The sequence below is a fragment of the Cherax quadricarinatus genome, chromosome 31 (genome assembly GCF_038502225.1).
Source record: "Cherax quadricarinatus isolate ZL_2023a chromosome 31, ASM3850222v1, whole genome shotgun sequence".
NCBI lineage: Eukaryota > Metazoa > Arthropoda > Malacostraca > Decapoda > Parastacidae > Cherax > Cherax quadricarinatus.
The window spans coordinates 35,732,179-35,759,638 of NC_091322.1; the positions used below are offsets into that span (position 1 = coordinate 35,732,179).

The following is a 27,460-nucleotide window of genomic DNA, read 5'->3' on the forward strand; positions in this document are numbered from 1 at the left end:
AAAAATCGCACATCGTTGCTTGCACTGCCGTTGTAAATTTCTGCCGCAGTTGTCATCGAATTGTTCTGTTACTGAGAGTCAATGCTATGGTAGTTGATGGGATAAGACGAGGGAAGAGGCTGCCCGGCCACTCCCCCGGGTACACCCCCACCACCTCCTGCCTGCTTCAGATGCCATGTACTTCATCTGCCATCAGTTATATCAATGCTAAATTAAACAGAACTCTTAGTAAAGCTTCTTTTAAACTTTATGAGGGCTATTTGCATATATAGTTTCTTGGTTTTATTTAGTTCGTGTACATCGTTTTAAATTTTTGTTTCTATCGTTGCTTGACTATTGGGTCTCGGAAGTTAAATAATATTTCATACAGTGAAATATTAAAGCTGTATTTACATATATGCGTATAAGTGACTGGTGAAATTTGTTTAAATATATTCTTTGAATATACTATATATACTAAACGTTTTACGGCATGCAAATGATATGCTAAGAAAACGAGAATTATCGTACGTGCCAGAGTGTCCTTCAAAGCTCACACGTTATGGTGTACCTGGCCATAGTAGCTCCCGAGTCTCAAGGTGGGCATCACACACGCTTCTTGCTACTGCCCACCTGTTGCTATAATGAGGTGTAACACTACTTTCTGTGTGGTGATGAAGTGTAATGTTGGTGGATGATGCTTGTAGTCCATGAATGAGGGGTGTCTGTGGTAAGAATTGCATGAAGGAAGGTAAGCATCTCATCTCAGAGGTGGAGTGTCATAAGAGTGCTATGGCCTGTTTGGTGCATCGTACACGCAAAATGTGTTATCTGGCTTCCATGTGTGTACTGGAGGTCACGAGGCGACCACAAGTTGGGGCTGGCTGTGAGGGGTTTCGAGTGTAATAGTGGTTAAAGAAATGTCAGCGATTGAAAATAGGTAATAGTTCGAAAAGCACATTTCGGTAAGAGTTGTCAAGATTTCTGATTGTAAGAAAATTTGATGTGATCCCCGCATTAAGTGACGAGTGTCTTAGGTTTTGATAAGAAAAGATAAATAGAATTTTGAAAATAACAGAAATTAATGTGTGTCAGGTGTATAGCTAGTGTCAGTTGCATAACAAGTGTCGGGTAGGTAACTAGCGCCGGGCACATGTGCAATAACAACGAACTTTGGAATAACAAGAAGACCCAAGTACTTAGTATTGCTACAGGTGAGTGTCGAGATAATTGCTGCGTACGAATGCGCTGGAGTGCCACGTGGGAAGACTCTTGGTAATGAAACGAGTTTCTTGTAGTGAAGCACCGCAGTTCGTAGACACTGCACTGTAGAGAAACTGCAGTGGGAAGAAGCCTGCAGTGTAAGACTGCGTGTATAGCAAGGGGTGAAGGACTATGGCCGCTGATCTGCAGAAGGACCTCCCTCATCCCTGGAGCTTCGCTGTCACTCGAGACGGACGGATCTTCTTTATTAAGTATGAACACTAGATTGTTGATTCCAATCCCATGTGTGTGTGTGTGTGTGTGTATAACAATTTGTTTATCATTTCCAACATTAAATAAGCTACTTTTTTTTTGTCTTGCACTAATAAACAACATCTGTATTGGGCAACAAATTTTTTCATGTGCTTTAGGAATATGAATTGCATTAAACACATTTACGCAAGTCTGGTGACAGGATCTGAACAGTCTGGCAATAATTGGCGTTACAATAATATATAAAATTATTTACAGAATTAAAATAGAGATGTGGCGTATATAATAGATTTGATCAAGAACAATAAGTGTAGCCATACTTACAGAAGTGTTTAGCTATATCAAGTCAACAGACTAGTTATTGATTATTTATTATGAAACTACGTGTCATTCAGTGTGAATGTGTATACCATTATTTCCGTAAAACAATTACAATGACGTGTACAAAATTTTAACACTATTAAAATAATTAATAGTTGGCGTTATATTTTATCGCTGACATTCACAACGCACCATATATGCCATTCTCATCGTCACCCTTCAAAATGCATGCGTTTCAAAGCGTGAAGAAGCTACTACCTGTTACGATTGCCTTATGAATCAGAGTGTGACGACTATGTAGGCCTTCGGGCCGCTAGCAGCAGTAGCCTGTTTGACCAGGCAGTCAATAAGTCTAATATCAGGCCGGACTACTAGGGCAGAACCCTCGAAGCCAGGCGCAGGTATGACTCGAGCTCAGTAAAGGCGTTCTTTTTTATTCATTTGACACCAAGTAAACTAATAGGTGAGCCTTTAATGTCGGTAAACGTATGTGTAAGGTTTGAGCTAACTGACCGCAACAACTTTGTTGCTTTTCGTGAATATAATGATAATATGTGCAGGAACTCGTGAACCCTGACTGCTTCCAGTAGTAGTCTCAAGTTTTTCTTCCCATGAATCATAAAATTCGCAATACCTTGGCTGGAGCATTTCACAGGTTACTCAAACATGGAAATGGAAACAAGACGACGCAGGACTTGTCCGATAAATTAGCCTAATCAGTGGGACAAAAATATCTAAAACCAACGGTGTCTTGTTTCCAATTCCAGTTTGCGCATTAGTTGTGAATTAGCTTCCTATACAAGACTACTAAGAAAGCAAACACGAATACACATCTTATGCTCCGTAAGCCCAGAAGAATAAACGAACTATTTTGGCTTCAGCAGAAGCAATTATTGGACAGATGTTACCTTGCGTTTTGCTTCACGTAGGTCTCGTCTCGAGAAAAATAAAAAATAAGTTTAGCGAAAGTAGAAGCTTCATACGCTCAGTTGATGTGTTTATGGTATATGTATTGGTTGTTTTACAATTAGGTCTAGACCCTTGATCCCAGAGGAAGCTCTCGGTCTTATAGGGAGACCTCAGTCACAGGAAGATCTCGATCTCAGGTCTGTCAGGCTTAAACTACGTGTTGCCATCAGTCTTTTGTTTCACCGTCTGTGAACCTCTCAGACTATCACAATAACCCAAGAAAGTCAAGCAGTGACTTATTTCTGTTGGGGTTGTCTCTCCTGTAATCCGACTCAACAGTTGATTAATTCCTAGATATCTGTTTACTTCTAGATTAACAGGGCAGAGCAGATATTGGTACCATATGAGATGGCAGAACCTTTGTTTTCTTGTGGGGTCCATGTAAGTATATTAGTGTGATAACGTTTTCGTGATAGCATACGTAATTTATAGTTATTAAACTTTGGTGTTGTCTCTTATTTGGATCTGGTGGCCTAGTTTGTTTTTTTCTTGCCTCAGAAAATGGTCGTGGATGAGATATGAATGACTAGATGATGAAAGCAAGATTTTATTGGGACGTTTCCATGTGTATAATTTTCCGGAACTGACAACAAAATTTTGTTCTGCAACGTATCTTTTCTTCTCTTGTCAGCAGTACATCATTTGGATTAAACTGAACAGAAGCCTCGAACCCCACACGCACGTACTCTTGTGCCCCAGAGAAAAGGTCTCGCTTCCTTTCCTTCCCCTTCCTGACATACATACAAATTTAAACGTGAGCGATTCTGCAAAGATTCTGATGAATTGTAAACACACACATGACAAAAATTTAATACTTTTCGAATCTCGTTAATGACGTAAATTTCATTATACTCTTAAGCGCCCCCTTAAGGAATTCACAAAAATGCACTTTTTATGTTAAACAAGATCAGTGCTTTCCAGGTACACGAGTCTTTAATTTTATATACCTTTCATTACTTCTAGAAATAATCGTCTCTGCGGTCAGATTTTTGTTCAGGTTTCTTTGGCGGCTTGAACAGTCAGGTTATTGGTAATTCCCCTCATTAAGGATTTGCTTGCCTTTCACGTATATTCCTTGATAGGCCATCATGTGACAGTAAATGAAATATAATAATTCTGTCTTGGTACGAAATATATTTGAAGGTGCGTAGCAGATGAACCAGTAATCAAATACCTGACATCTTCATTGCCCAACCGAAGACCCCCAGCTCAGGATGACAGATTTTATCATATACCAGTACATTGCTGGTATACCAACTTAAAATCTAATCAAAGTAAACCTTAAAACCCAGTAAAGGTAACTTTAAAACCCAGTAAAGGTAACTTTAAAACCCAGTAAAGGTAACTTTAAAACCCAGTAAAGGTAACTTTAAAACCCAGTAAAGGTAACTTTAAAACCCAGTAAAGGTAACTTTAAAACCCAGTAAAGGTAACCTTAAAACCCAGTAAAGGTAACCTTAAAATCCAGTAAAGGTAACCTTAAAACCCAGTAAAGGTAACCTTAAAATCCAGTAAAGGCAACCTTAAAAATCCAATAAATATAACTTTAAAAATCCAGCAAATGTAACCTTAAAAATTCAGTAAATGTAACCTTAAAAATCCAGTAAATGTAACCTTATAAATCCAGTAAATTTTACCTTAAAAATCCAGTAAATGTTACCCTAAAAATCCAGTAAATGTTACCTTAAAAATCCAGTAAATGTAGCCTTAAAAATCCAATGAAGGTAACCTTAAAATCCAGTGAAGGTAACCTTAAAATCCAGTGAAGGTAACCTTAAAATCCACTAAAGGTAACCTTAAAAATCCAGTATATTTAACCTTAAAATCCAGTACAGGTAATTTTTGGATTCAGCTAAAGTATCATTAGATCAACTGTAGGAGTGGAAACATTGAAATTCACTCATTATAGTTTCGAATTAAATCTATTAAAATCCTATTAAAAAAATTCTCTGCTACAGGCGTCTTTATTTTCACTTGCCTTTTTTCAGTGGGCCTATTTGGAGCGAGCACCTAGAGTATTTTCCAGGTGTAAATAATGTGTTACCTGCTTCCCACGATGTACAGTTTGAGGAATTTGATGCGTTACTAATAATTAAATGTTTGAATTTAAGTGAGTAGTGAATTTTCTCTACGCTAGTCATGTCTGCATAGCAGTATTCGAGTATGAAGAGTATAAGTTAGAAATGTCTTAAAAGAATATCATCATTGGCTTGGCATTTCATGAACGTTCTTGTTTTTAAGCCTAACATTTTCCTTGCATAGTTATCCTCAGGTCTTTCGTATTCCTCTTACACTGTATAGTACAGTAGTTTGATTGTGTTTTGTATTCTTTCAGTTAGGTCCTCAAATTTTCAAAGTTTAGTAGCTTTTCATTTTCGCCGTTAACATCTGTGTCCTTGATGGATACCACTCAGATACCCCTCAAAGGAGGTTCCTTGACGCTGGCGAGGAGCTCTTGGTGTAGGAAATTGGATCTCTGTCCCAGTTCCCTGAATTGAGCCTAAATAGGTTCCACCCCCCCTCCCACAGGTGCTGTATAATCCTTACGGGTTTAGCGCTCCCCATTATAATAAACAGCACTCAGATTCGAGTATCGTCTGTGAGTCTGATCGCGGGTTCTATCCCCGCCCGTGGTATGGTTAGGACATTGTAATTTGTCTGTTTATGCCAGTTATGAGAACGAGAAAAATAACTATTGCTAGTACTGTTTCATGAAGCATAGCTATATTTATAGTGGAAGCATCTGACTTGACTTCATAACCTATTTTTGGCTTTGATTTGTTAAAATGTTGAGGATCGTTAGCCTGAGTTGAGCTGACTTTCAGCAGTCACAGCAAAGGAACTCTCTTCAAAAATAAGAAAAAGTTGATCTAAGGAATAAAAGCTACCTTTCCCTTCCTCGAAATAAACCGGATTAGCTACCTCCCATTCCCCAGGCGTTATACGACCCCTACGAGTTTAGCGCTTTTCCATGACTTAAAATGATAATAACAGCCAAGGAACAACCGAATTAGGTAGGAGGAGGAGAGGACAAGAGTCAATCTTGTCTAATCAAGATACAACATGTGTCAAAGACCATTCAGAGTGTTGGCACATTTTTGTATGTGTAACGTAGCTGTAAAAAAAAATCAAATTAAGTCAAAAGTGAAGTTGATGATTGCAGTGTTTCAAACATTTGTACGTAATTTATTATATAATAATGTTACAGCTAGACTCAAATCAGAGAATAACATTGGAAATAGTCTGTGATTATAGAGTTCAGAGCATGTTCAAAGTCTGGGCCATATAATAAATATTATTTTTTTCATCCTAGTGACTGGCTGGTGGGAAATAATTGAAATGGAAAATATCTTTAAAGTAATTATTGAGTCAAGTTTCATTGTATTAATGAATATTAAAATTTAGAGTATACCGCAATATACACGCGACAATTACTTGAAATTCCAGTATATGTATAAATGTACCACAGGGAAATTTATTTTTGCACTCCCCAATTTTTTCTAATAAAACGATGGTGAAAAAAATAAAGTTGGGAATAGCACAATAAAATTCTACTAGTGAACAAGTTATCGATTCTTAAATATTTCTGCCATGGGGAGTATACCTCACGTGACCACTGACAGCGTACCTGATGAGGGTTTCGGAGGTCAACGCCCCCGCGGCCAGGTCTGTGACCAGGGTGGGGATGGGTTAATCAAGGCAGACTTTTTTTTCTGTTTAATCAAGCTTAAAATTGTTTTGTGTTACTACGAAGACAGACTCAAGTTGAGCTTGTACTGGGACGGTGTATCGCTGGCTGGAGCTTTTTCAAACCATGACTTAACAAATCTCTACACAGAGAGCGAAACATTGTCCCAATACAAACTTGTTCTGAGAAAACTTCATGCTTTGTCGGCAGTGTGCAATTTTATTAAACCTGTTTTTTATGACGTTAAGTCATAGACACTTGAAAATTCTTTCGTTCTATTAAAAGAAATATTGAATTTGGTTGCACTTGGGCCCTAACCTGTTCATTGAAATATTTCCTTACGAAAACGGGAGGCATGCAAAGAAAAAATGAAAATCAAGGTACAGAAAGAGCACAGAGTTTAATTCAATAAGCATGAAGGGTCCAAGGCTTTTCAACACATTTGTTTAAAGTATAAGACAAATTATCAACAAACCCTTAATTGTTTTTTAACCTTCACAATAAAAAAATAAGTTCCCCTTCACTGCTACGATCATAGAAATTCAGTCGAGCACCTAAATTTTTGGGAACGCTTGAAGTCTCCCCCATATGTACTCCTTGGAACGTAGTTGAGAAAGATGCATTATAATTTACACCTAGAAAATTCTAGAGGGACTGATACCAGATCTGCACAGAGTTATCACTCTATGAAAGCAAGATGCTTGGCAGACGGCAGAATACCCACAATGAAAAGCATGGGTACAATGAATACTCTGAGACAGCTCAGTAAGAGTAGAGACCAAGATTTCTACGCCCTCCATTCATCCATAAGGAGGATTACTAACAGACTCCCCCCCCCCCCCTAGCTGTCTTCAAGAGGGACCTAGATAGGTTCCTCAAGTCGGTTTCTCATCAGCCGGGCTTTGGTGCAAGTGCTGGATTTTGTGCAGGTAGCACAACAGCTTGGTTGATCAAATCGTCCACCGAGAGGTCTGATCTGGAACCAGGCTACGGGTGCGTTAATTCCCAAAACTGTTTTCAGGTAAACTCTCAAGTAAACACTGAAAATCAACTTTGGTCTTATTTTAAATGCTCGATTGTGCGAATTAGACCTGCCTAGCATAGTCCAGCAGGCCTACTCCAGTGTTCATTCTTATGTTCTTGTATTCATGGAGAAGCACTAAATCCGTAGGGGATCATTGCATGGTAGCTCCAATTCCTAAGATCAAGAGCGTTTCACCAATATCAAGGCACCTCTTTTACATGGTTGATAGACTTTAAATCTGAGAAATTAACGATGAATCAGATAGGATTGACTCGTGTGTCTGTTATAACCTAAGAACTCTTCAAGAAGGGAAGGGGAGTGCATGCTGGTGAAGAGCTTTTGATCCAAGGAAGTTGAATTATAATTTCCTTCACTGGATCAAACTTAACTTTATTCCAGTCTTCAGGTGCTGCATGATCTCTATGAGTTCGGTGCTTCCAAATGAATAAATGATAACTTCGAGATTGGACCCCTCAAGGAAGGTTCCTTGATGTTGGTGAGGGGCTCTTGATTTAGGGAATTGGATCTGTGCTCCAGTTCCCCGAATTAAGCCTGAATGCCTTCCACATCCCCCCCAGACGTTGTATAATCCTCCGGGTTTAGCGCTTCCCCCTTGATTATAATAATAATAATAATAATAATTCGAGATTGGAAGTGTAAATAAATAAGTTTCATGTGATTTTTTTTTATCTTCATCGCAGTTCTTTTCTGGTCAGATAATTTAAGATATGTAACAGTCGTGATGGCTGGCCACATTTCTGGAACCTGGTTTCCTAAGGAAGATATCATCAGTTTACGCCTAACAAATAGTTAATGAAGCTCAGTAAATTTAGCTCCCCTTTAAGTCTTGTTGCTGTATTTTTTTTTTTAACTCGTATGTCACTTAAAGCCTCGTAAAGTCTTCCTTAGTTCTTTTGCCTATTTCTCTGTTTTGTGTAAAAAACTGGATGATATTTTGGTTTTCGATTATTATCGCGATTTGAAAATGGTACATGTCAGAGAAACGCCGTCCAGTTTTTATTTCTAATTTATAGATTATATTTGGATTGTACCAGCCATGACATTACTACGTATATTTTTATTTATAAACTTCAAATAATATCAACAGTTGTGAGCATCAAAGGAGAATTCACAATCAAATTAATTAATATATTTTCCGTGATAAGTAAATATTGATTGATATTTTTACATGTATGTCATGGCAACATTGCCTGATGAGTTTTTAAGGACTTGCCCTTGCATGGCATGGCATGCAAGGGCAAGTGCTCACTGTTACAGTATTTGGGAGTCAATGTATTTTTGGCTTCTGAGTCAATGTTGCGGGCCTAGAGAAACTGGAAAATACAAGTTTACTGTCCTCGAAATCGTTATGTTATCGGGTTAGTGATTATCCGACAACCTGTTTGTTGAATTAGTAGTTTACAAATACGTACCCAGCCTAATGAGGTATATACATCTTCACAATACATGCAGTTTACTTAGAGAAACCTTTTTAGGTAAAATGCTTGTATAGTGGAGAAAAATGTCCGGTAGTATATATATCACACCGGGCTGGGTATTTGTTAGTCAGTTACCTGGAGGTTATTCCGGGGATCAACGCCCCCGCGGCCCGGTCCACGACCAGGCCTCCCGATGGATCAGGGCCTGATCAACTAGGCTGTTACTGCTGGCCGCACGCAGTCCGACGTACGAGCCACAGCCCGGCTGATCCGGCACTGACTTTAGGTATCTGTCCAGCTCTCTGTCAGTCTGGTTCTCACTACAAACTGGTTGTCGGATCACAAATATAGCAATTCTGAGAAGAAGTGGGAACCTTCTTACATTGCCGATTAAGCAGGTACTTTTGGCATTCCTTAGTGTGTGGATTAAGTAGGTACTTAATGCATATATTCCTAAGAGTGTGGTTCCATTCTAGCAGATACTGCTGGTGTCCTATAGATTATGGGTTAAACAGATACTACTGGTGTTCATAAGAGTATATTAAGCTGTTGGCGCCCCTGAGTGTAGGGGATCAAGCAGGTACACACTTCTGGCGTGCCAGAGTGCGTATCAAGCTGTGCCTGAGAGTTTGAATCCAGCAGGTACTCACTGCTCTGCCCGAAAGTATGGAGCAAGAGATTGTAGATCAAGCAGGTATATACTGTTGGTGTGCCTGAGAGTAGATAAAGCAGGTACATATTGTTGGTGTGTTTAAATGTCCATCATACAGGTACGTCAGTAATGGTTGAGTCGCCATGTTTAGGACTTATGTACACTATTATTTATTATTATTGTTGGAGTAGCTGCAATTCCTTCAATAAAGAGCCCTTCACCAAAATCAAAGTGCGCCCCGTGAAGGGGTCGAGTGAGAAAGGAGGCTTGTGTGAGTGTGGGTTTGAGGATGCCGGTTTAAGGGGAAATCTTGCCATCCCCGTCTCCCTCTTTCCCACTGTTGCCACACCTTGCTAGCCTCTGAACCCTTACCTCTAACCCCTCACCAGGACGACAAACAACGTGCTTGTTGTATATTAGTCATTGTGTTAACTGTAGCCTCATCGAGATATTACAAACAGTCACATGGTACTGATCTCTGATAGGGTTGAAAGATTGCATGTTAGGAAAATGGATCTGTAACATTTTCTTCAGAGTAAATTTTTTGAACTATGTAACAAAAATTTTCTTTACGCCTTCTAAGAATTATTGAAAATGAAGGGAGGGTTTAATTGAGGTTGACGTTGGCACCAATGTCTGCGGTTTATATAAATGTAGGTTGAAGCTGGCAACAATGGTGAGTTCACCTACCTGAATGGGCGTGAGCCTCAGTTGACATCTGGCAGGTATCGTGTGTGGATGCTAGTAGCTGCTGCTCGTGCCTGTCCACTCGCTCTTTTCTTGGACCTTTTAATTAAGACCTGTTGGGGTACCTTCTGAGTGACGAGCATGATATACAGGTATATGGAGGAGGAAGAACCTTGTGTACTCAGTTGTGTCTGCAAGGGTCGATTCATAGCTCCTGACCCCGCCTGGCTTTACTATTCCTGGCTTGCAGTGCCAGACCATACCTTCTCTTGAAACTGGATTGTTTACCCTCGACACCTCTTTGTCTAGTTCATTTCACTCGCACTATGAATGTTTATTCCGTGATAAGCTGGGGCACACATGGGGGCTGGGGCGCTTCCGATATAACTAATGTTGAATTTTTGTTGACGAAAACGGAATTGGCGAACATTTAATTACTTCCGCCCTTGTTTAAACAGGTTAGGCCTCCAGTATATGTTTGTGATGTTAACGGTTCGAGGATCCTCATCCTCGCGACTCTGTTTCATACCAGGTCTCATAAATTGGATTGGTTTTAAGAGCTATTAAAAAAGTATGTGTATACTGACCGAAATAGAAGTTTGTTCAACGTACCTGTCATCTTAGAAGTTTGTTCAACGTACCTGTCATCTTAGAAGTTTGTTCAACGTACCTGTCATCTTGCATGTTCATGAGACAAGACCAGCAATCATGTCAGAGGGCAAAACATTTACAGACTTCGATTTCTCACTCATGACAATAGTATTCTTCCCAGGATGGTTGCTGTCTACTATCTTAATTAATAACTTAGGGCTGTCTAACCACCCCTTAATGCTGGTGAGGGACTCTTGTTCCTAAGACTTGGAGCTAGCCTTTAGGATCGAATCTCTACCTTCCCTTCCAAGACACTATATGACCACTACCGGATTTGGCGTACCTCCCTTCGTCCCCCCCCCCCCTCACCCTATGAATGTAATATTAATGTAATAATTTGCACTGACACTTTAATGATCGGAATGAGGCGTTAGCGATTTAGTTTGTTCATGGGATCTGGAGTTACTATTACAAATAGAATGAGATAAAATACCTCCAGTTTACATAACATTTTAAAACCTGTCTTTGTGGCAAGCCGGTGGGGATCCAAATAAAGTGAACCAGATTCATTTTGTGCGCTGTTCGATCCAGTGAAGATATCCATATATTCCATAACCTCAGTACCCAGATCATCCATGCACACGCTGAGAAACGTGCGAAGTGTGGCATAAATTGATAATGAAGGGAATGAGAAGAGACATCAGCAAGTCATCATACAGAAACTAATATGCATTTTTTTTATTAAAAATGGTGTATTAGGATATTCCACAAAGACTAAACTTGAAGCCCCTCAAAAGTTGCATTATTATCAGCTTGGAAAGGATGAAGCTAGTCAGATAGGATACTCGGAAATTATCAGAAGAAAATCAGTACTTCATTTTTTTCAGTTTTCAGTAAAGTAAACTGGGATCTACGCAGGCAAACATCAGTCCAAACTATTCTCCAATTAAGATTGACCATGATGGAGAGAAATGGTATAAAATTCCGACACAAATACAGGATAATGCGAACCGTTGAACCGTTACTGACAACGTTTCGCCCACACGGTAGGCTTTATAAAGTCATGTAACCTTTACACCATTAGACAAGAATAATCTCTAAAGCAGGGAATAAAGTACTCTCAACATATACACACCTCCTCTCAGTGTATATGTGCTGAGCATATATACACCTCTCGATGTATATATCCTATGTAATTGTTACTTTTTGTGCAGTGATTTATTTTTATGCTGTGTAAATTTACGATTAAAGTTTGTGTTAATTCATGATTTTCAAATATTGAATGTGGGGGCAAAATGTTTTTTTTTTTTAATAACGGTGTAAGTAAACCTAGGGTTCAAAAAAATGTGAACACACACTAGGACATATTTATTAGATTTTTTGGTCCTGGGACCATGATCACCTGTCTTAGTGTTTGCTCACATGTCTTAAAAAAAAAAACTTGTCGGTATCTGTCACTAAGGTTTACACCAGTAAATTGAGATTGAAATTTTATTGAACCTTCCCTCCCCCAAAGACGGCACAGCAGCAATAAAATGATAAGTGAATTTATATTACAAATTTAATTGAAGATTGAGACACTTATGCAACATATGGGAATCATTATTCAGGAAACGTTTCGCCACACAGTGGCTTCATCAGTCCAGTACAAAGTAGAAAGGTGTAAGGAGAGGAGTAGTTTGAGGTAATCAGCCCCTCAGCCTGGAGTCGATGTGTTCAGTTCATCAGTCTTGTAGAATGTACAGCATAGGGCCGTAGACGTGGCTAATATACTGTAGTCAGGTGAGGCAAAGCAGGAGGAGGCAGGGTCATAGTGGTACCATCCACTAATCGAAGTAGGTCTTCGTCCAAAGGTTGGACAAGTGTTGAAGAATTCTTTGTAACAAGATCCCATGATGCTGCAGTGTCTGACAGTTGTGATGAAGCCACTGTGTGGCGAAACTCATCAGTCCAATACACTACTTCGACTAGTGGATGGTACCACTATGACCCCGCCTCCTGCTTTGCTTCACCTGACTAGAGTATAGCCACGTCTACGGCCCTATGCTGTACATTCTACAAGACTGATGGACTGAACACATCGATTCCAGGCTAAGGGACTGATTACCTCAAACTCCTCCTCTCCTTACACCTATCTACTTAGTACTGGACTGATGAAGCCAGTGTATGGCGAAACGTTTCCTGAATAAAGATTCCCATATGTTGCATAAGTGTCTCAGTCTTCAACTTGTCGGTTTTTCAAACCATTCATCACAAATTTAATTGTTATAACGGTGGAAAAAAAGCCAAGGTGATAAAATGTCAAGTAAAAGCCATTGTTTAGTGATGCATCCGGAAGAATAGTAACCTGGAAGTCTCATGTCAAGATACTTAGTGAAAACATTTGCTCCCTTACTCCATCACTCAAAATCAAGGACATTTAGACAGCTAGTCCAACCAATATTTCTTGTCCCATTTAACCAAACTTATCATGGCCTCAATACCTTCCTCACCCCATCTCTACCCACCACCAGCCATACCTTTCCTGCCCACTACCTACCACACTCGTTAATAATAATGATAATAATAATATATTTACTACAAGTACATGTACAAGGTATACAGGCCTAGCTGACATCAATGACATAATACTGTATAGAAAGCCCCTTGTTATGCTCAGCATTTCGGGCAAATAAGGTCAGTGTCCCAGGATGCGACCCACACCAGTCGACCAATACCCATGTACCCATTTTACTGATAAGGAACATAGTCAACAGGTGTTTCTACTCTGGCTGGGAATCGAGCTCAGGCCCTCGCCGTGTGAAGCGAGAGTTAACCACCAGGCCACCAGAGCCCTAGGTTCTATCCACCACTTACCACACTCGTTCTACCCACAACCTATCACACCCTTTCATCCCACCACCTACCACACACTTTCTACCCACCATCTACCACACCATTTCTGGTCACAGCTTACCAAGTACGCCCTACTCATCGCCCATCACCCCCTTCTCCCCCTCTGGGTATTAGCTACAACACTACATCCCCCCTAGCCCCCCCTAGCTTACCAAGTACGCCCTACTCATCGCCCATCACCCCCTTCTCCCCCTCTGGGTATTAGCTACAACACTACATCCCCCCTAGCCCTCTTCCACAGTATTTGACTTCCCCCATCATCCCTGATCCCCCAACACCCCGGCCGCCCACACGCCTCCTCCCCGTCGAAATTGTTTACTGAGACGGTGGGTATGTTTGTGTGTTGCAGTGAGGAGGCTCGAGTGACCACCTGGCTACACCCCGTCACCTGTGAACCTGCCATCACCGGACACCGACCCCTCCCAGGTAAGTCACATGCCCAACCTTCCTCCTCCTCTTCTGATTTATTATTTTATTACTCTTCTTTTCTTACTCTAGTAATTGTTTATGCAGTTTATTATGTATCCCTGAATGGGTGAGCTACCTTTTAAGTGGTTTCCTGAATTTTTTTTTTTTTTTCTCAAGGGTTTCGTTTACAAATTTAGAACGCCTTATCCGTTTATATAAAATTGACTTGCATGTGTACCTGGAGTCTACCTGGAGATTATTCCGGGGATCAACACCCCCGCGGCCCGGTCCACGACCAGGCCTCCCGGTGGATCAGGGCCTGATCAACCAGGCTGTTACTGCTGGCCGCACGTAGTAGAACGTACGAACCACAGCCCGGCTGATCCGGCACTAACTTAAGGTATCTGTCCAGCTCCCTCTTGAAGGCAGCCAAGGGCCTATTGGTAATTTGTCAGCATAGTTGCTGATCCCTGTATTCCCAGTATTATATAGCATAGCATATTAGTATCATCCCTGTGCTTTAGACACGAGATCCCTCGTAGGCCTTTGGCTTTGTGTGACGTCATAGGGATACACATGGGCAGTGATCCCTCTGTCCCGGTCTCACTCGGCGGCAGACCTACAAGACGTGAACAGGCTTGGCACCGGGCTCCATCTCTCATCTCAGTCTGACAATATATTTACCATCCAACAAGTGTGTCTACTTTCAACCTACGATATCTCCATTTAAGAACCCTTACGATAAATGGTGACAGCGGTGAGCCTGTAATTCTGACGATTACAGCGATTTCTGGAGATAAAGTTGTCGACCAGCAAGACGGCCATTTCGTGTTACCAGTAGGCCTACCGAGGTTCACCCCATCCAGCTACCTCAAGCCAGCTACTCTACCAGCTTCTACATTATTCACTGGTCAGTCTCTTTGTATTAGTGTTTCCTGCTTTTTTGCATTACTCCCGAGGGGTTGACCCGAGTTTGCAAAATAAGCCAGCTTCCAGTCTGTGGTGGGGGAGTCAGAACACCCGAGTCCAGTCCAGCCTAGCCTACTCCATCCAATTATTTTGCCTGCCAAGCCAGCTTCCACCCCTGCTGTGCTCATCGTGTGAAGTTATCAAGCTATTCTGTGTGAAGGGTTAAGATAAGCCAGCTAGCAACTAACCCAAGTGTCTTACCCCAGTACTCAGGCAAGCCACGTGACTAGTCTTCATCGCTTGTGATTCAAGTTCCAAGCATTCTGAGTGCTCCTTCTCATCCTTGTGGTGTTGTAGTATTTCGTGGGTTTCTCCTAAGCCAGCCGGCTTAGAATTATCTTCGCGGCAGTGTGGGTTTTCTCAGTGAGGCTTACGACGTTCAACCCATAAGCCCAGCCACTCACGATCACGTGTGTCGCACCATTGCCGGTCTCAGACGCCTCGCTCTGCCATTACCCACAAACCCAACTACAGTCGGCCATTACAACTCACCTACCTCATCAGTGTTTTGGTGCACTGCTAAGGGTTGTAGCACCATATTTTAAGGACCACATAGGGGGTCAAGAGCTAGAGTGTGGCGCGCCATCTTTAAAAGCCTCCTATGTGTTGTCTCTCGCCGATTTAAGCGCAATTCTACGATCATCTGTGCAGAGGACAGCAGCAAGACGATAAAAACAATCCATCAATCTCATTTTTTCAAGTGTTACAGCTATAATATTTTTTTTTAGAGACATTTGCGAGTGTTGAGACATTTCTTTTGTGTTCCCAGTGAATTTTTCTCTTAGTGACATTCAGTGACTCTTGATCAGACTCAGTGTTTATCATGTACTGATTGCATAAATTTCTTTTAATCTCCTTAATTCAGTGTTAATTTTCGTGCATTATTTTATATCTGTTGTGTTGTGTATCTTTTTATACACTTGAAGTAAGTACTTAGTGTTTCCTTTGTTGTGTGTGCAACATATGAGCAGTATAGAACTTGTGTTTAAACTTCAGAATTCCAGTGAATTAACTCAGTAAATTTTTCACCTCATATTCTGCATCACAACTCAGTGTTGTCTGTTATTTTTTTTTTTCTTCCTAGCAATTGTGTATTTTTGTTTGTTCCCTGTGTGTTGAACATTCTTGTGTTCATATTCCTTTATTCAGCCAGTGTTTAATTTGTCTTATTTCCACAGACAATAGTGCCATTTTTAAAGCTCCAGCAAGAAATCTGTTTACAAAATTTTTTTAAAAAACATCAAGTTTCATTGCAAGAAAATTCTAGTACTGAGTTTATGTTGATGTTTTGTGCTCTGCATCACTGTAAGTGTTGTATTTCTTTTTGTTGTGTGTTTTAGCACCTATTATTTTTCATATTTTATTGAACAAATTCACTCTTAGTGCAATTTTTTTAAGTTCTCCTTTTAAAGTAAATTGTTCTTTTGCTTGTTGTTTAAGTGCAGTTAAGAGTTAAAGTGTTCATTCCTTGATATATTTCTTTTCTTGTGTGTTATAATTTTTATTATTGCACATTGACTCATTTTGCAATAATTCTTGTGCAAATATTGTGTTGCTATTAAAGTTTTTCTTGCAGAAAATTTTATTCAGTGTTGTGCAATACAGTTTATTACAGTGCAGTTTCTTATGCTCTGTTCTGTGCATAGTATTTTATTCTGTCTGTCATTTTAATTTTTATTTCAGTGAATTGTGTGTTTGTTTCAATTTTTGCACAAGTTTATTGAGTCCATTTTATTATTTTATTGTGTATTTTCCTTGTTGCATTGAAAGTAAAGACAACTCACTGTGCCATTTATTCAATTTAAAGTAAAAGTTGAGCATATTAGATTTGAGCAAAGTACAAGTTCTCTTGATTTTCAGTGTTTGTTAAGTTGCATATTATTCTTGTGTGAGTTCTTTGCTTACTGTGTAACTTGTCAATTTTTAATTACTTATGCAGAATAGTTAAGCATTTTCTTCCATTTAAGCTTATTGTGTCATTCTCTCCATTTTTCTTGACTTATGCCCTTCAGTATTTTCACTGAGAAGATGTCCCAGTCACTTTTGAACGTTCACTTAGTGTATCATTCCAGTCAAAGTCAATATGAATCAGTCCACAGTACCAACATTCCCTTACTGACTGAAAGACAATACCTAGCCCTTGAGCAATGTGTTTGTTCTCACAGCTTGTATCTGAGATTTGTTAAAGTGCTGCGAAATGTGAAGTTCAGATTAAGTTCTTATAGATCCGTGAATTACTTATTAACGTAGCCGAGCGGTCAGGCACTAGTAATTCTGTCATTCCCATCTGTGTTCCACCTATACCTTCAGACTTGCAGGATAGTGTTCCGTTGCCTCAAGTGTCCGGGGACACTCAGACTGCCTTGAGTGCACAGCCTATCCCTGCAATGACTGCTAGTTCGAGTAGTAGTTTCGCCACAGGGGATGCCTTGTCAGAAAACGATTACTTGCAACTAGTAATGCCATCTCTTGTTGATGTGACATGCTGTCTGCAGAAAGACGTCTCTGTTACAGCAAGTGTTCTCACTAGAGTGTCTGTTGTTGTTCCTTGTGTTTCAGATGGTGATCCCATCCTAGTTGACAGTAATCAGTGCATTGTAAGAAGTTATTTCTCGAGTAACTTTCACATGTTAACGTTTGTAAGTGTAGTTTCTTTATAGCTGATACCTCGTGTCACTGTGTGCGACTCAGATTGAATATCAGCATTGTTCACCGTGTTCATTTCTTTTCTCCTGTGCTTGCAGTTGAGATAGTAGATTCGTTCTCCCTTGCTCATATTGCGTGTTATAGCGTTAATTTTTTCAACCGGGGGGAGTCATCCACTCCACCGAGTTTGTTCTTTCCTCCAGTAAGGAAGAACTGTTACCTTTATTCCAGAACAAACAGCCTACTGGAAGGTTAGCCAGATGGACCTTGACTATCCAAGAGTTCAATCCCACTTTTAAAAATTTACCTGGCAAGTCGAATGTAGTCGCAGATGCTTTATCGCGACACGTTAGTGTAGTTACTGCAGATCCTCCATTTGCTGTCGAGGATGTCAAAAATGCCCAAAGAACCGATCCCTTGTGTTCTGGTGTGATTCGATTCCTGCTCCAGGAAGATCTTATTCTTACTGTGAAGCCACCAGTACCCATTAGTGACTTTGTAACGAGCCAAGAGTTACTGTATCGAACAGCCGAGTTGGGTACTCCAAGCAGAAGAGTTTACCAGTTAGTAATTCCACAGTCACTAGTGATTGTACCTGTATCTTGTAGATACTCCTTCAGATCTCTCTCAGTCAAGGCATGTGTTAGCCATTGCAGAGGAATTCGATCCTCCCAGAGATGATAACCATTCTGCATATGTAAACCTTACCCTCGCAGAATTGGGTTTAAGTGTAAACAGCCTGCATAATTAGATGTCCGAGATGAATGAATTTGTCAACTGTGTGTTTTATTATTAGCTGATCAGTTTGTCAGAAATTTTCGTGTTCACGTTCCCTCCGTATTCTGAGAATTAACAGTCTAGATTTGTGTGCACCGAATCTGCCTTTCTGTTAAACACTTCTTTGTATATAATTATTCTTCCTCAGAATCCGTAGAGTGCATGAATACAGATCGATCGATCAATTCCATCCATATTGTATAATGAATTGTTCTTATAGTTTGTAATGCATTATGTTAACACCCACTATGTAATATCCATTATGATACCATCCATTAGTTCTAAGATATATATGAATTTGTTATTGTATAGAATCAGCCCAGATCCGCCTGCCTGTTCAGCCTATAGATAGTAGTGTATGTCGGGACGACATACGTAACGTGACCGAGCTGTCAGCATAGTTGCTGATCCCTGTATTCCCAGTATTATATAGCATAGCATATTAGTATCATCCCTGTGCTTTAGACACGAGATCCCTCGTAGGCCTTTGGCTTTGTGTGACGTCATAGGGATACACATGGGCAGTGATCCCTCTGTCCCGGTCTCACTCGGCGGCAGACCTACAAGACGTGAACAGGCTTGGCACCGGGCTCCATCTCTCATCTCAGTCTGACAATATATTTACCATCCAACAAGTGTGTCTACTTTCAACCTACGATATCTCCATTTAAGAACCCTTACGATAAATTCCCCTTATGCTTGGTGGGAGGCTGTTGAACAGTCATGGGCCCCGGACACTCAGGGTGTTTTCTCTTAATGTACGCACACACACACACACACACACACACACACACACACACACACACACACACACACACACACACACACACACACACACATATATATATATATATATATATATAAATTCCAGCATTATCTTAGTGTAATTATTTCATTTTACAAAAAGGTATATAATATTTTCAGTTCAATGGGGATTTTACAACAAAATTAACAATGGTAACTTACTTCTTGGAAAAGTTATATCAAGTTTTACAGTGGTTACCATTGATTACGGGCAACAGTAGGGTATAAGATAGCAGTTAAGAGGCAGCAGTAGCGTGGAAGATAACAGGTTAGAAGTAATAGTAGCGTGGAAGATAACAGGTTAGAAGTAATAGTAGCGTGGAAGATAACAGGTTAGAAGTGATAGTAGCGTGGAAGATAACAGGTTAGAAGTGATAGTAGCGTGGAAGATAACAGGTTAGAAGTAATAGTAGCGTGGAAGATAACAGGTTAGAAGTGATAGTAGCGTGGAAGATAACAGGTTAGAAGTAATAGTAGCGTGGAAGATAACAGGTTAGAAGCAGCAGTAGCGTGGAAGATAACAGGTTAGAAGCAGCAGTAGCGTGGAAGATAACAGGTTAGAAGCAGCAGTAGCGTGGAAGATAACAGGTTAGAAGCAGTAGTAGCGTGGAAGATAACAGGTTAGAAGTAATAATAGCGTGCAAGATAACAGGTTAGAAGTAATAGTAGCGTGCAAGATAACAGGTTAGAAGTAATAGTAGCGTGGAAGATAACAGGTTAGAAGCAGCAGTAGCGTGGAAGATAACAGGTTATAGGCAGCAGTAGCGTGGAAGATAACAGGTTATAGGCAGCAGTAGCGTGGAAGATAACAGGTTAGAAGTAATAGTAGCGTGGAAGATAACAGGTTATAGGCAGCAGTAGCGTGGAAGATAACAGGTTAGAAGCAGCAGTAGCGTGGAAGATAACAGGTTATAGGCAGCAGTAGCGTGGAAGATAACAGGTTAGAAGTAATAGTAGCGTGGAAGATAACAGGTTAGAAGTAATAGTAGCGTGGAAGATAACAGGTTAGAAGCAGCAGTAGCGTGGAAGATAACAGGTTAGAAGCAGCAGTAGCGTGGAAGATAACAGGTTAGAAGCAGCAGTAGCGTGGAAGATAACAGGTTAGAAGCAGTAGTAGCGTGGAAGATAACAGGTTAGAAGTAATAGTAGCGTGCAAGATAACAGGTTAGAAGTAATAGTAGCGTGGAAGATAGGTCAGAAGTAATAGTAGCGTGGAAGATAACAGGTTAGAAGCAGCAGTAGCGTGGAAGATAACAGGTTATAGGCAGCAGTAGCGTGGAAGATAACAGGTTAGAAGTAATAGTAGCGTGGAAGATAACAGGTTATAGGCAGCAGTAGCGTGGAAGATAACAGGTTAGAAGCAGCAGTAGCGTGGAAGATAACAGGTTAGAAGCAGCAGTAGCGTGGAAGATAACAGGTTAGAAGCAGCAGTAGCGTGGAAGATAACAGGTTAGAAGCAGCAGTAGCGTGGAAGATAACAGGTTAGAAGCAGCAGTAGCGTGGAAGATAACAGGTTAGAAGCAGTAGTAGCGTGGAAGATAACAGGTTAGAAGTAATAGCGTGGAAGATAACAGGTTAGAAGTAATAGTAGCGTGGAAGATAACAGGTTAGAAGTAATAGTAGCGTGGAAGATAACAGGTTAGAAGTAATAGTAGCGTGGAAGATAGGTTAGAAGTAATAGTAGCGTGGAAGATAACAGGTTAGAAGCAGCAGTAGCGTGGAAGATAACAGGTTATAGGCAGCAGTAGCGTGGAAGATAACAGGTTAGAAGTAATAGTAGCGTGGAAGATAACAGGTTATAGGCAGCAGTAGCGTGGAAGATAACAGGTTAGAAGCAGCAGTAGCGTGGAAGATAACAGGTTAGAAGCAGCAGTAGCGTGGAAGATAACAGGTTAGAAGCAGCAGTAGCGTGGAAGATAACAGGTTAGAAGCAGCAGTAGCGTGGAAGATAACAGGTTAGAAGCAGCAGTAGCGTGGAAGATAACAGGTTAGAAGCAGTAGTAGCGTGGAAGATAACAGGTTAGAAGTAATAGCGTGGAAGATAACAGGTTAGAAGTAATAGTAGCGTGGAAGATAACAGGTTAGAAGTAATAGTAGCGTGGAAGATAACAGGTTAGAAGTAATAGTAGCGTGGAAGATAACAGGTTAGAAGCAGCAGTAGCGTGGAAGATAACAGGTTATAGGCAGCAGTAGCGTGGAAGATAACAGGTTAGAAGTAATAGTAGCGTGGAAGATAACAGGTTAGAAGTAATAGTAGCGTGGAAGATAACAGGTTAGAAGTAATAGTAGCGTGGAAGATAACAGGTTATAGGCAGCAGTAGCGTGGAAGATAACAGGTTAGAAGCAGCAGTAGCGTGGAAGATAACAGGTTAGAAGCAGCAGTAGCGTGGAAGATAACAGGTTAGAAGCAGCAGTAGCGTGGAAGATAACAGGTTAGAAGCAGCAGTAGCGTGGAAGATAACAGGTTAGAAGCAGCAGTAGCGTGGAAGATAACAGGTTAGAAGCAGCAGTAGCGTGGAAGATAACAGGTTAGAAGCAGTAGTAGCGTGGAAGATAACAGGTTATAGGCAGCAGTAGCGTGGAAGATAACAGGTTAGAAGCAGCAGTAGCGTGGAAGATAACAGGTTAGAAGCAGCAGTAGCGTGGAAGATAACAGGTTAGAAGCAGTAGTAGCGTGGAAGATAACAGGTTATAGGCAGTAGTAGCGTGGAAGATAACAGGTTAGAAGCAGCAGTAGCGTGGAAGATAACAGGTTATAGGCAGCAGTAGCGTGAAAGATAACAGGTTAGAAGCAGCAGTAGCGTGGAAGATAACAGGTTAGAAGCAGTAGTAGCGTGGAAGATAACAGGTTAGAAGCAGTAGTAGCGTGGAAGATAACAGGTTAGAAGCAGCAGTAGCGTGGAAGATAACAGGTTATAGGCAGCAGTAGCGTGGAAGATAACAGGTTAGAAGCAGCAGTAGCGTGGAAGATAACAGGTTATAGGCAGCAGTAGCGTGGAAGATAACAGGTTAGAAGCAGTAGTAGCGTGGAAGATAACAGGTTAGAAGCAGCAGTAGCGTGGAAGATAACAGGTTATAGGCAGCAGTAGCGTGGAAAATAACAGGTTAGAAGCAGCAGTAGCGTGGAAGATAACAGGTTAGAAGCAGCAGTAGCGTGGAAGATAACAGGTTAGAAGCAGCAGTAGCGTGGAAGATAACAGGTTATAGGCAGTGAGAGTCAAAAGTCCTAGGCAGGGGAAGACATAACAAGATCCTTGTTATTGTATTCAAACCACGAGGCTCATACTGTTCCAGGGAAAATGGGAGGCGTTCAGGTTCGATCCAAGGGAGGAGAAGGTAGTTCCAGTTTTCAAGTTCAAGAGCCCTTTACAGGTATCAAGGCAACTTGAAAGGAATTAAATTGTTACGGAAGCCGGTGAGAGGAAAGTGGGAAGAAGAGGAAGTAGGAAGAGGCAATAGGACTGGGATAGATGTTACGTTAGGTTAGGTTGCGTTACGTTACGATAGGTTAGATTAGGTTACGTTACGTTAGATTAGGTTAGGTTAGGTTAGGTTTGTCAGGAAACAGGACAAGTGTTTCCCGACGCTGGTCTTAGTCATATTGATAACCCGCAGCTGGAGCTTCTGGTCATTTGACCGAGGCCTTCCGCTGGCTTACCGGTCCACTGCTTTAAAAACTGTGGTTATGATTATAATCATTAATAGAGGGAAGAGGCAGTGGGAATGAAATAGTGGGAAGCAGCAGCGGGAGACTGGAAGGGAAGTTAGTAGCATTATTTTCACTTGATCGCATGACTGCACACGCCCACAAGACCTGCCAATATTTAATTCTTAATGTGTTGTCTGTCACACACACACACACACACACACACACACACATTAGGAGGAAGGCAACAGTCAAGGACCAGGTGATAAGGCTGAGGAAAGAAGGTGGAGAACTCACAAGAAACGATCAAGAGGTATGTGAAGAGCTCAACACGAGATTTAAGGAAGTATTTACAGTAGAGACAGGAAGGACTCTGGGGGGACAGACCAGATGGGGACACCAGCAAGGAATACACCAACACGTGTTGGACGACATACATACAGATGAGGAGGAGGTGAAGAAACTGCTAAGGGACATCGATACCTCAAAGGCAATGGGACCGGACAACATCTCTCCGTGGGTCCTTAGAGAGGGAGCAGATATGTTGTGCGTGCCACTTACCACAATCTTCAACACATCCCTGGAAACTGGGCAACTACCTGAGGTATGGAAGACGGCAAATGTAGTTCCCATTTTCAAAAAAGGAGACAGAAAAGAGGCACTAAACTATAGACCTGTGTCATTGACGTGTATAGTATGCAAAATTATGGAGAAGATTATCAGGAGGAGAGTGGTGGAGCACCTGGAACGGAACAGGAGTATAAATGCCAACCAGCACGGATTCACTGAAGGCAAATCCTGTGTCACAAACCTTCTGGAGTTTTATGATAAAATAACAGAAGTAAGACAAGAGAGAGAGGGGTGGGTTGATTGCATCTTCTTGGACTGCAAGAAGGCCTTTGACACAGTTCCTCACAAGAGATTAGTGCAGAAGCTAGAGCATCAGGCGCATATAACAGGAAGGGCACTGCAATGGATCAGAGAATACCTGACAGGGAGACAACAACGAGTCATGGTACGTAATGATGTATCACAGTGGGCACCTGTGACGAGCGGGGTCCCACAGGGGTCGGTCCTAGGACCAGTGCTATTTTTGGTATATGTGAACGACATGACGGAAGGGTTAGACTCAGAAGTGTCCCTGTTTGCAGATGATGTGAAGTTAATGAGGAGAATTAAATCTGATGAGGACCAGGCAGGACTTCAAAGAGACCTGGACAGACTGGACACCTGGTCCAGCAAATGGCTTCTCGAATTTAATCCTGCCAAATGCAAAGTCATGAAGATAGGGGAAGGGCACAGAAGACCACAGACAGAGTATAGACTAGGTGGCCAAAGACTGCAAACCTCACTCAAGGAGAAAGATCTTGGGGTGAGTATAACACCGAGCATGTCTCCGGAAGCACACATCAATCAGATAACTGCTGCAGCATACGGGCGCCTGGCAAACCTGAGAACAGCATTCCGATACCTTAGTAAGGAATCATTCAAGACACTGTACACCGTGTATGTCAGGCCCATACTGGAGTATGCAGCACCTGTTTGGAACCCGCACTTGATAAAGCACGTCAAGAAACTAGAGAAAGTACAAAGGTTTGCGACAAGGTTAGTTCCAGAGCTAAGGGGAATGTCCTATGAAGAAAGATTAAGGGAAATCGGCCTGACGACACTGGAGGACAGGAGGGTCAGGGGAGACATGATAACGACATATAAAATACTGCGTGGAATAGACAAGGTGGACAAAGACAGGATGTTCCAGGGAGGGGACACAGAAACAAGAGGCCACAATTGGAAGTTGAAGACACAAATGAGTCAGAGAGATAGTAGGAAGTATTTCTTCAGTCATAGAGTTGTAAGGCAGTGGAATAGCCTAGAAAATGACGTAGTGGAGGCAGGAACCATACACAGTTTTAAGACGAGGTTTGATAAAGCTCATGGAGCGGGGAGAGGGAGGGCCTAGTAGCAACCGGTGAAGAGGCGGGGCCAGGAGCTAGGACTCGACCCCTTCAACCACAAATAGGTGAGTACACACACACACACACCAGTGTAAGGAAAAGACATGACGGGAAATCGAGTCACAGGTATCCCTGTTCTCGGGTGATGTGAAACTAATGCGAATACAAACAGGAGTAGAGCAGGAAAGACTACAAATGGATCGGGACAAGCTGCAGGATTGGTCTGAAAAGTGACTATTGGAATTTAACCCCAGCACATGCAAATTTACGAAAATAGGAGAAGGGCAAAGACGTCTGGAAACGGTGCACAGGCTCGGGGGACTAAAACTGCAATCCTTCCTGAAAGAGGACCTCCTCGCATCTGGTTAAGCATTTAAGGAAATAGAAAAAAAGTGCAAAGGTTTGCAAGGAAACTAGTCCCGTAGTTGATGGTATGAACTATGAGGAGAGGCTAGAGGAGCTAAACTTGACGACACTAGAGGACAGAAGGACCAGAGGTGACATGATTACGATGTATAAAATACTCAGAGGAGTTGACAGGGAGAGCCTGAGAGGCGGGTCTCGGGTTCACGTGGTCACAGCTGGAAGTTGAAAGCACAAATGAATCGCAGGAATGTCAGGAAATAATTCTTTAGCCTTCAAGTGGTCAGGAAGTGGAACGATCTAGCAAAGTAGTAGAGGCAGAATCTATACATAGCTTTGCGAATAGGTATGATAGAGCTAACGCAGCGGAGAAAGTGAAACCAATAGCGGCCAGGAGCTGAGACCCGACCCTTCCAACAATTAGGTGAGTACACACCACACGCCAAAAGATGAGAATCGACCCCTACAACCTCAAACGGGTGAGTACGAGTGAGTAAAGTCAGTGCCGGATCAGCCAGGCTGTGGTTCGTACTTTGGACTACGTGTGGCCAGCAGTAACAACCTTGAAGATTGAGACACTTATGCAGCATATGGGAATCTTTATTCAGGAAACGTTTCGCCACACAGTGGCTTCATCAGTCCAATACAAAGAGGAAGGAGTAAGGAGAGGAGGAGTATGAGGTAATCAGTCCCTCAGCCTGGAGTCGATGTGTTCAGTCCATCAAACCATTCATCACAGTAACAACCTTGTTGATCAGGCCCTGATCCATCAGGAGGCCTGGTCATGGACCTGGCCGCGGGGGCGTTGATCCCCGGAATACCCTCCAGGTAGACTCCCAGTAGACATACACATACACAGGGTCTGTTGGGAGAGTCAACACCTTCGCGGCACTGTCTCAGACCAGGCCTCCCGTTAGATGACCTATTAAAGTGTATAACGTTATCGGCGTATTAACAAATCTGAGAATGTGGAGATTTTCTGGCTTCATCATTCACGTGAGACGGATATTGGGTAAGCTTTGTAATTTGTATAGTGCATGTAGTGTTGTTAGGTAAGACACATATGCAACAGTTAGGTATCTTTATTTCGAAACGTTTCGCCTACACAGTAGACTTCTTCAGTCGAGTACAGAAAAGTTGATAGAAGCAGAAGAGACTTGAAGACGATGTAATCAAGTCTCTTCTGCTTATATCAACTTTTCTGTACTAGACTAAAGAAGCCTACTGTGTAGGCGAAACGTTTCGAAATAAAGATACCTAACTGTTGCATATGTGTCTTACCTAACAATCTGTCGGTATTTTATACCATTTTAATGTTCATAGTGCATGTACTTTACCCTGTTATCTGCTAGGTGACTGATGGAGTATCCAGCTGTTTTGATCTTACTTCCTGTGCTGTTGAGAAAGGCTGACCTGGATTAGCCTTATCCTTTCTGCTATTAAGAAATGCTTGTCAATAATAATAATAATAATAATAATAATAATAATAATAATAATAATAATAATAAAGCATAAGTCGTGCGGTTAACGTGTGTACATTAGTGCTAGTGCATATGTGCACGAGATAGCGTATAGAACACCAACGTTATGAGTGACGTTTCCATAATATCATTGGAAGCGTGTGTGCGTGTGTGTGTCTTGGCTGAATACTTGAGTATTCATATATTCATGACTGGACCAAGCCCGCTTCACTTTACTCAAGTATTTCCTGCCGTTTACCAACCAACGTTTGACCTGCTGTAATAAAGTGCTGCATCTGCACCTCAGTAATTGGTTAACACACACACACACGCTGTGACTCGATCCCTGCAACAACATATAGGTGAGTGAGTACTCTCTTTCAAATTGGACATAGGGGTATGTACATAAGCGTGTGAGAAAGAGAAATTTTGGGAGGGAGGAGGAAGGAAGAGGGGGAAGTAAGAGCAGCCTGGTACATCAGACTGTCAACAATGAAATTTAATCACAGTTTGAGCTTCAAGAGTAGAATACCTCAGTCATAAGCGCGTTACAGGTAGCACAGGTAGGAGCGAGACTGGGAACAATGTCCGCAGGAGGAGCAGCAGCAGTAGCAAGAAAAGGGAGGAGCAGCAGGACGGAAGAATAGCAGCAGTAGGAGGGAGCAGCAGCAGCAGCAACATTACCAGGAGCAGTAACAGCTGGAGCTATGG

At 41.6% G+C, this 27,460-nt stretch overlaps 1 protein-coding gene across 2 annotated transcripts in view; it reads left to right on the forward strand.

Moving 5' to 3' along the window:
- Window positions 1-569: 569 nt before the first annotated feature.
- The window catches only part of LOC128697010 (uncharacterized), a 1,143,041-nt gene continuing 1,116,150 nt past the window's right edge, over window positions 570-27,460 (forward strand). The window contains exons 1-2 of one of the 2 annotated variants that reach the window (XM_053788515.2): window positions 570-1,454; window positions 14,071-14,147. In XM_053788515.2, coding sequence (XP_053644490.2) covers window positions 1,375-1,454; window positions 14,071-14,147 — 157 coding nt within the window. In that variant the 5' untranslated portion in view covers window positions 570-1,374. Of the gene's footprint in view, window positions 1,455-10,273; window positions 10,388-14,070; window positions 14,148-27,460 lie in introns of those variants that run through there. The other variant, XM_070090364.1, reaches the window with a different exon arrangement.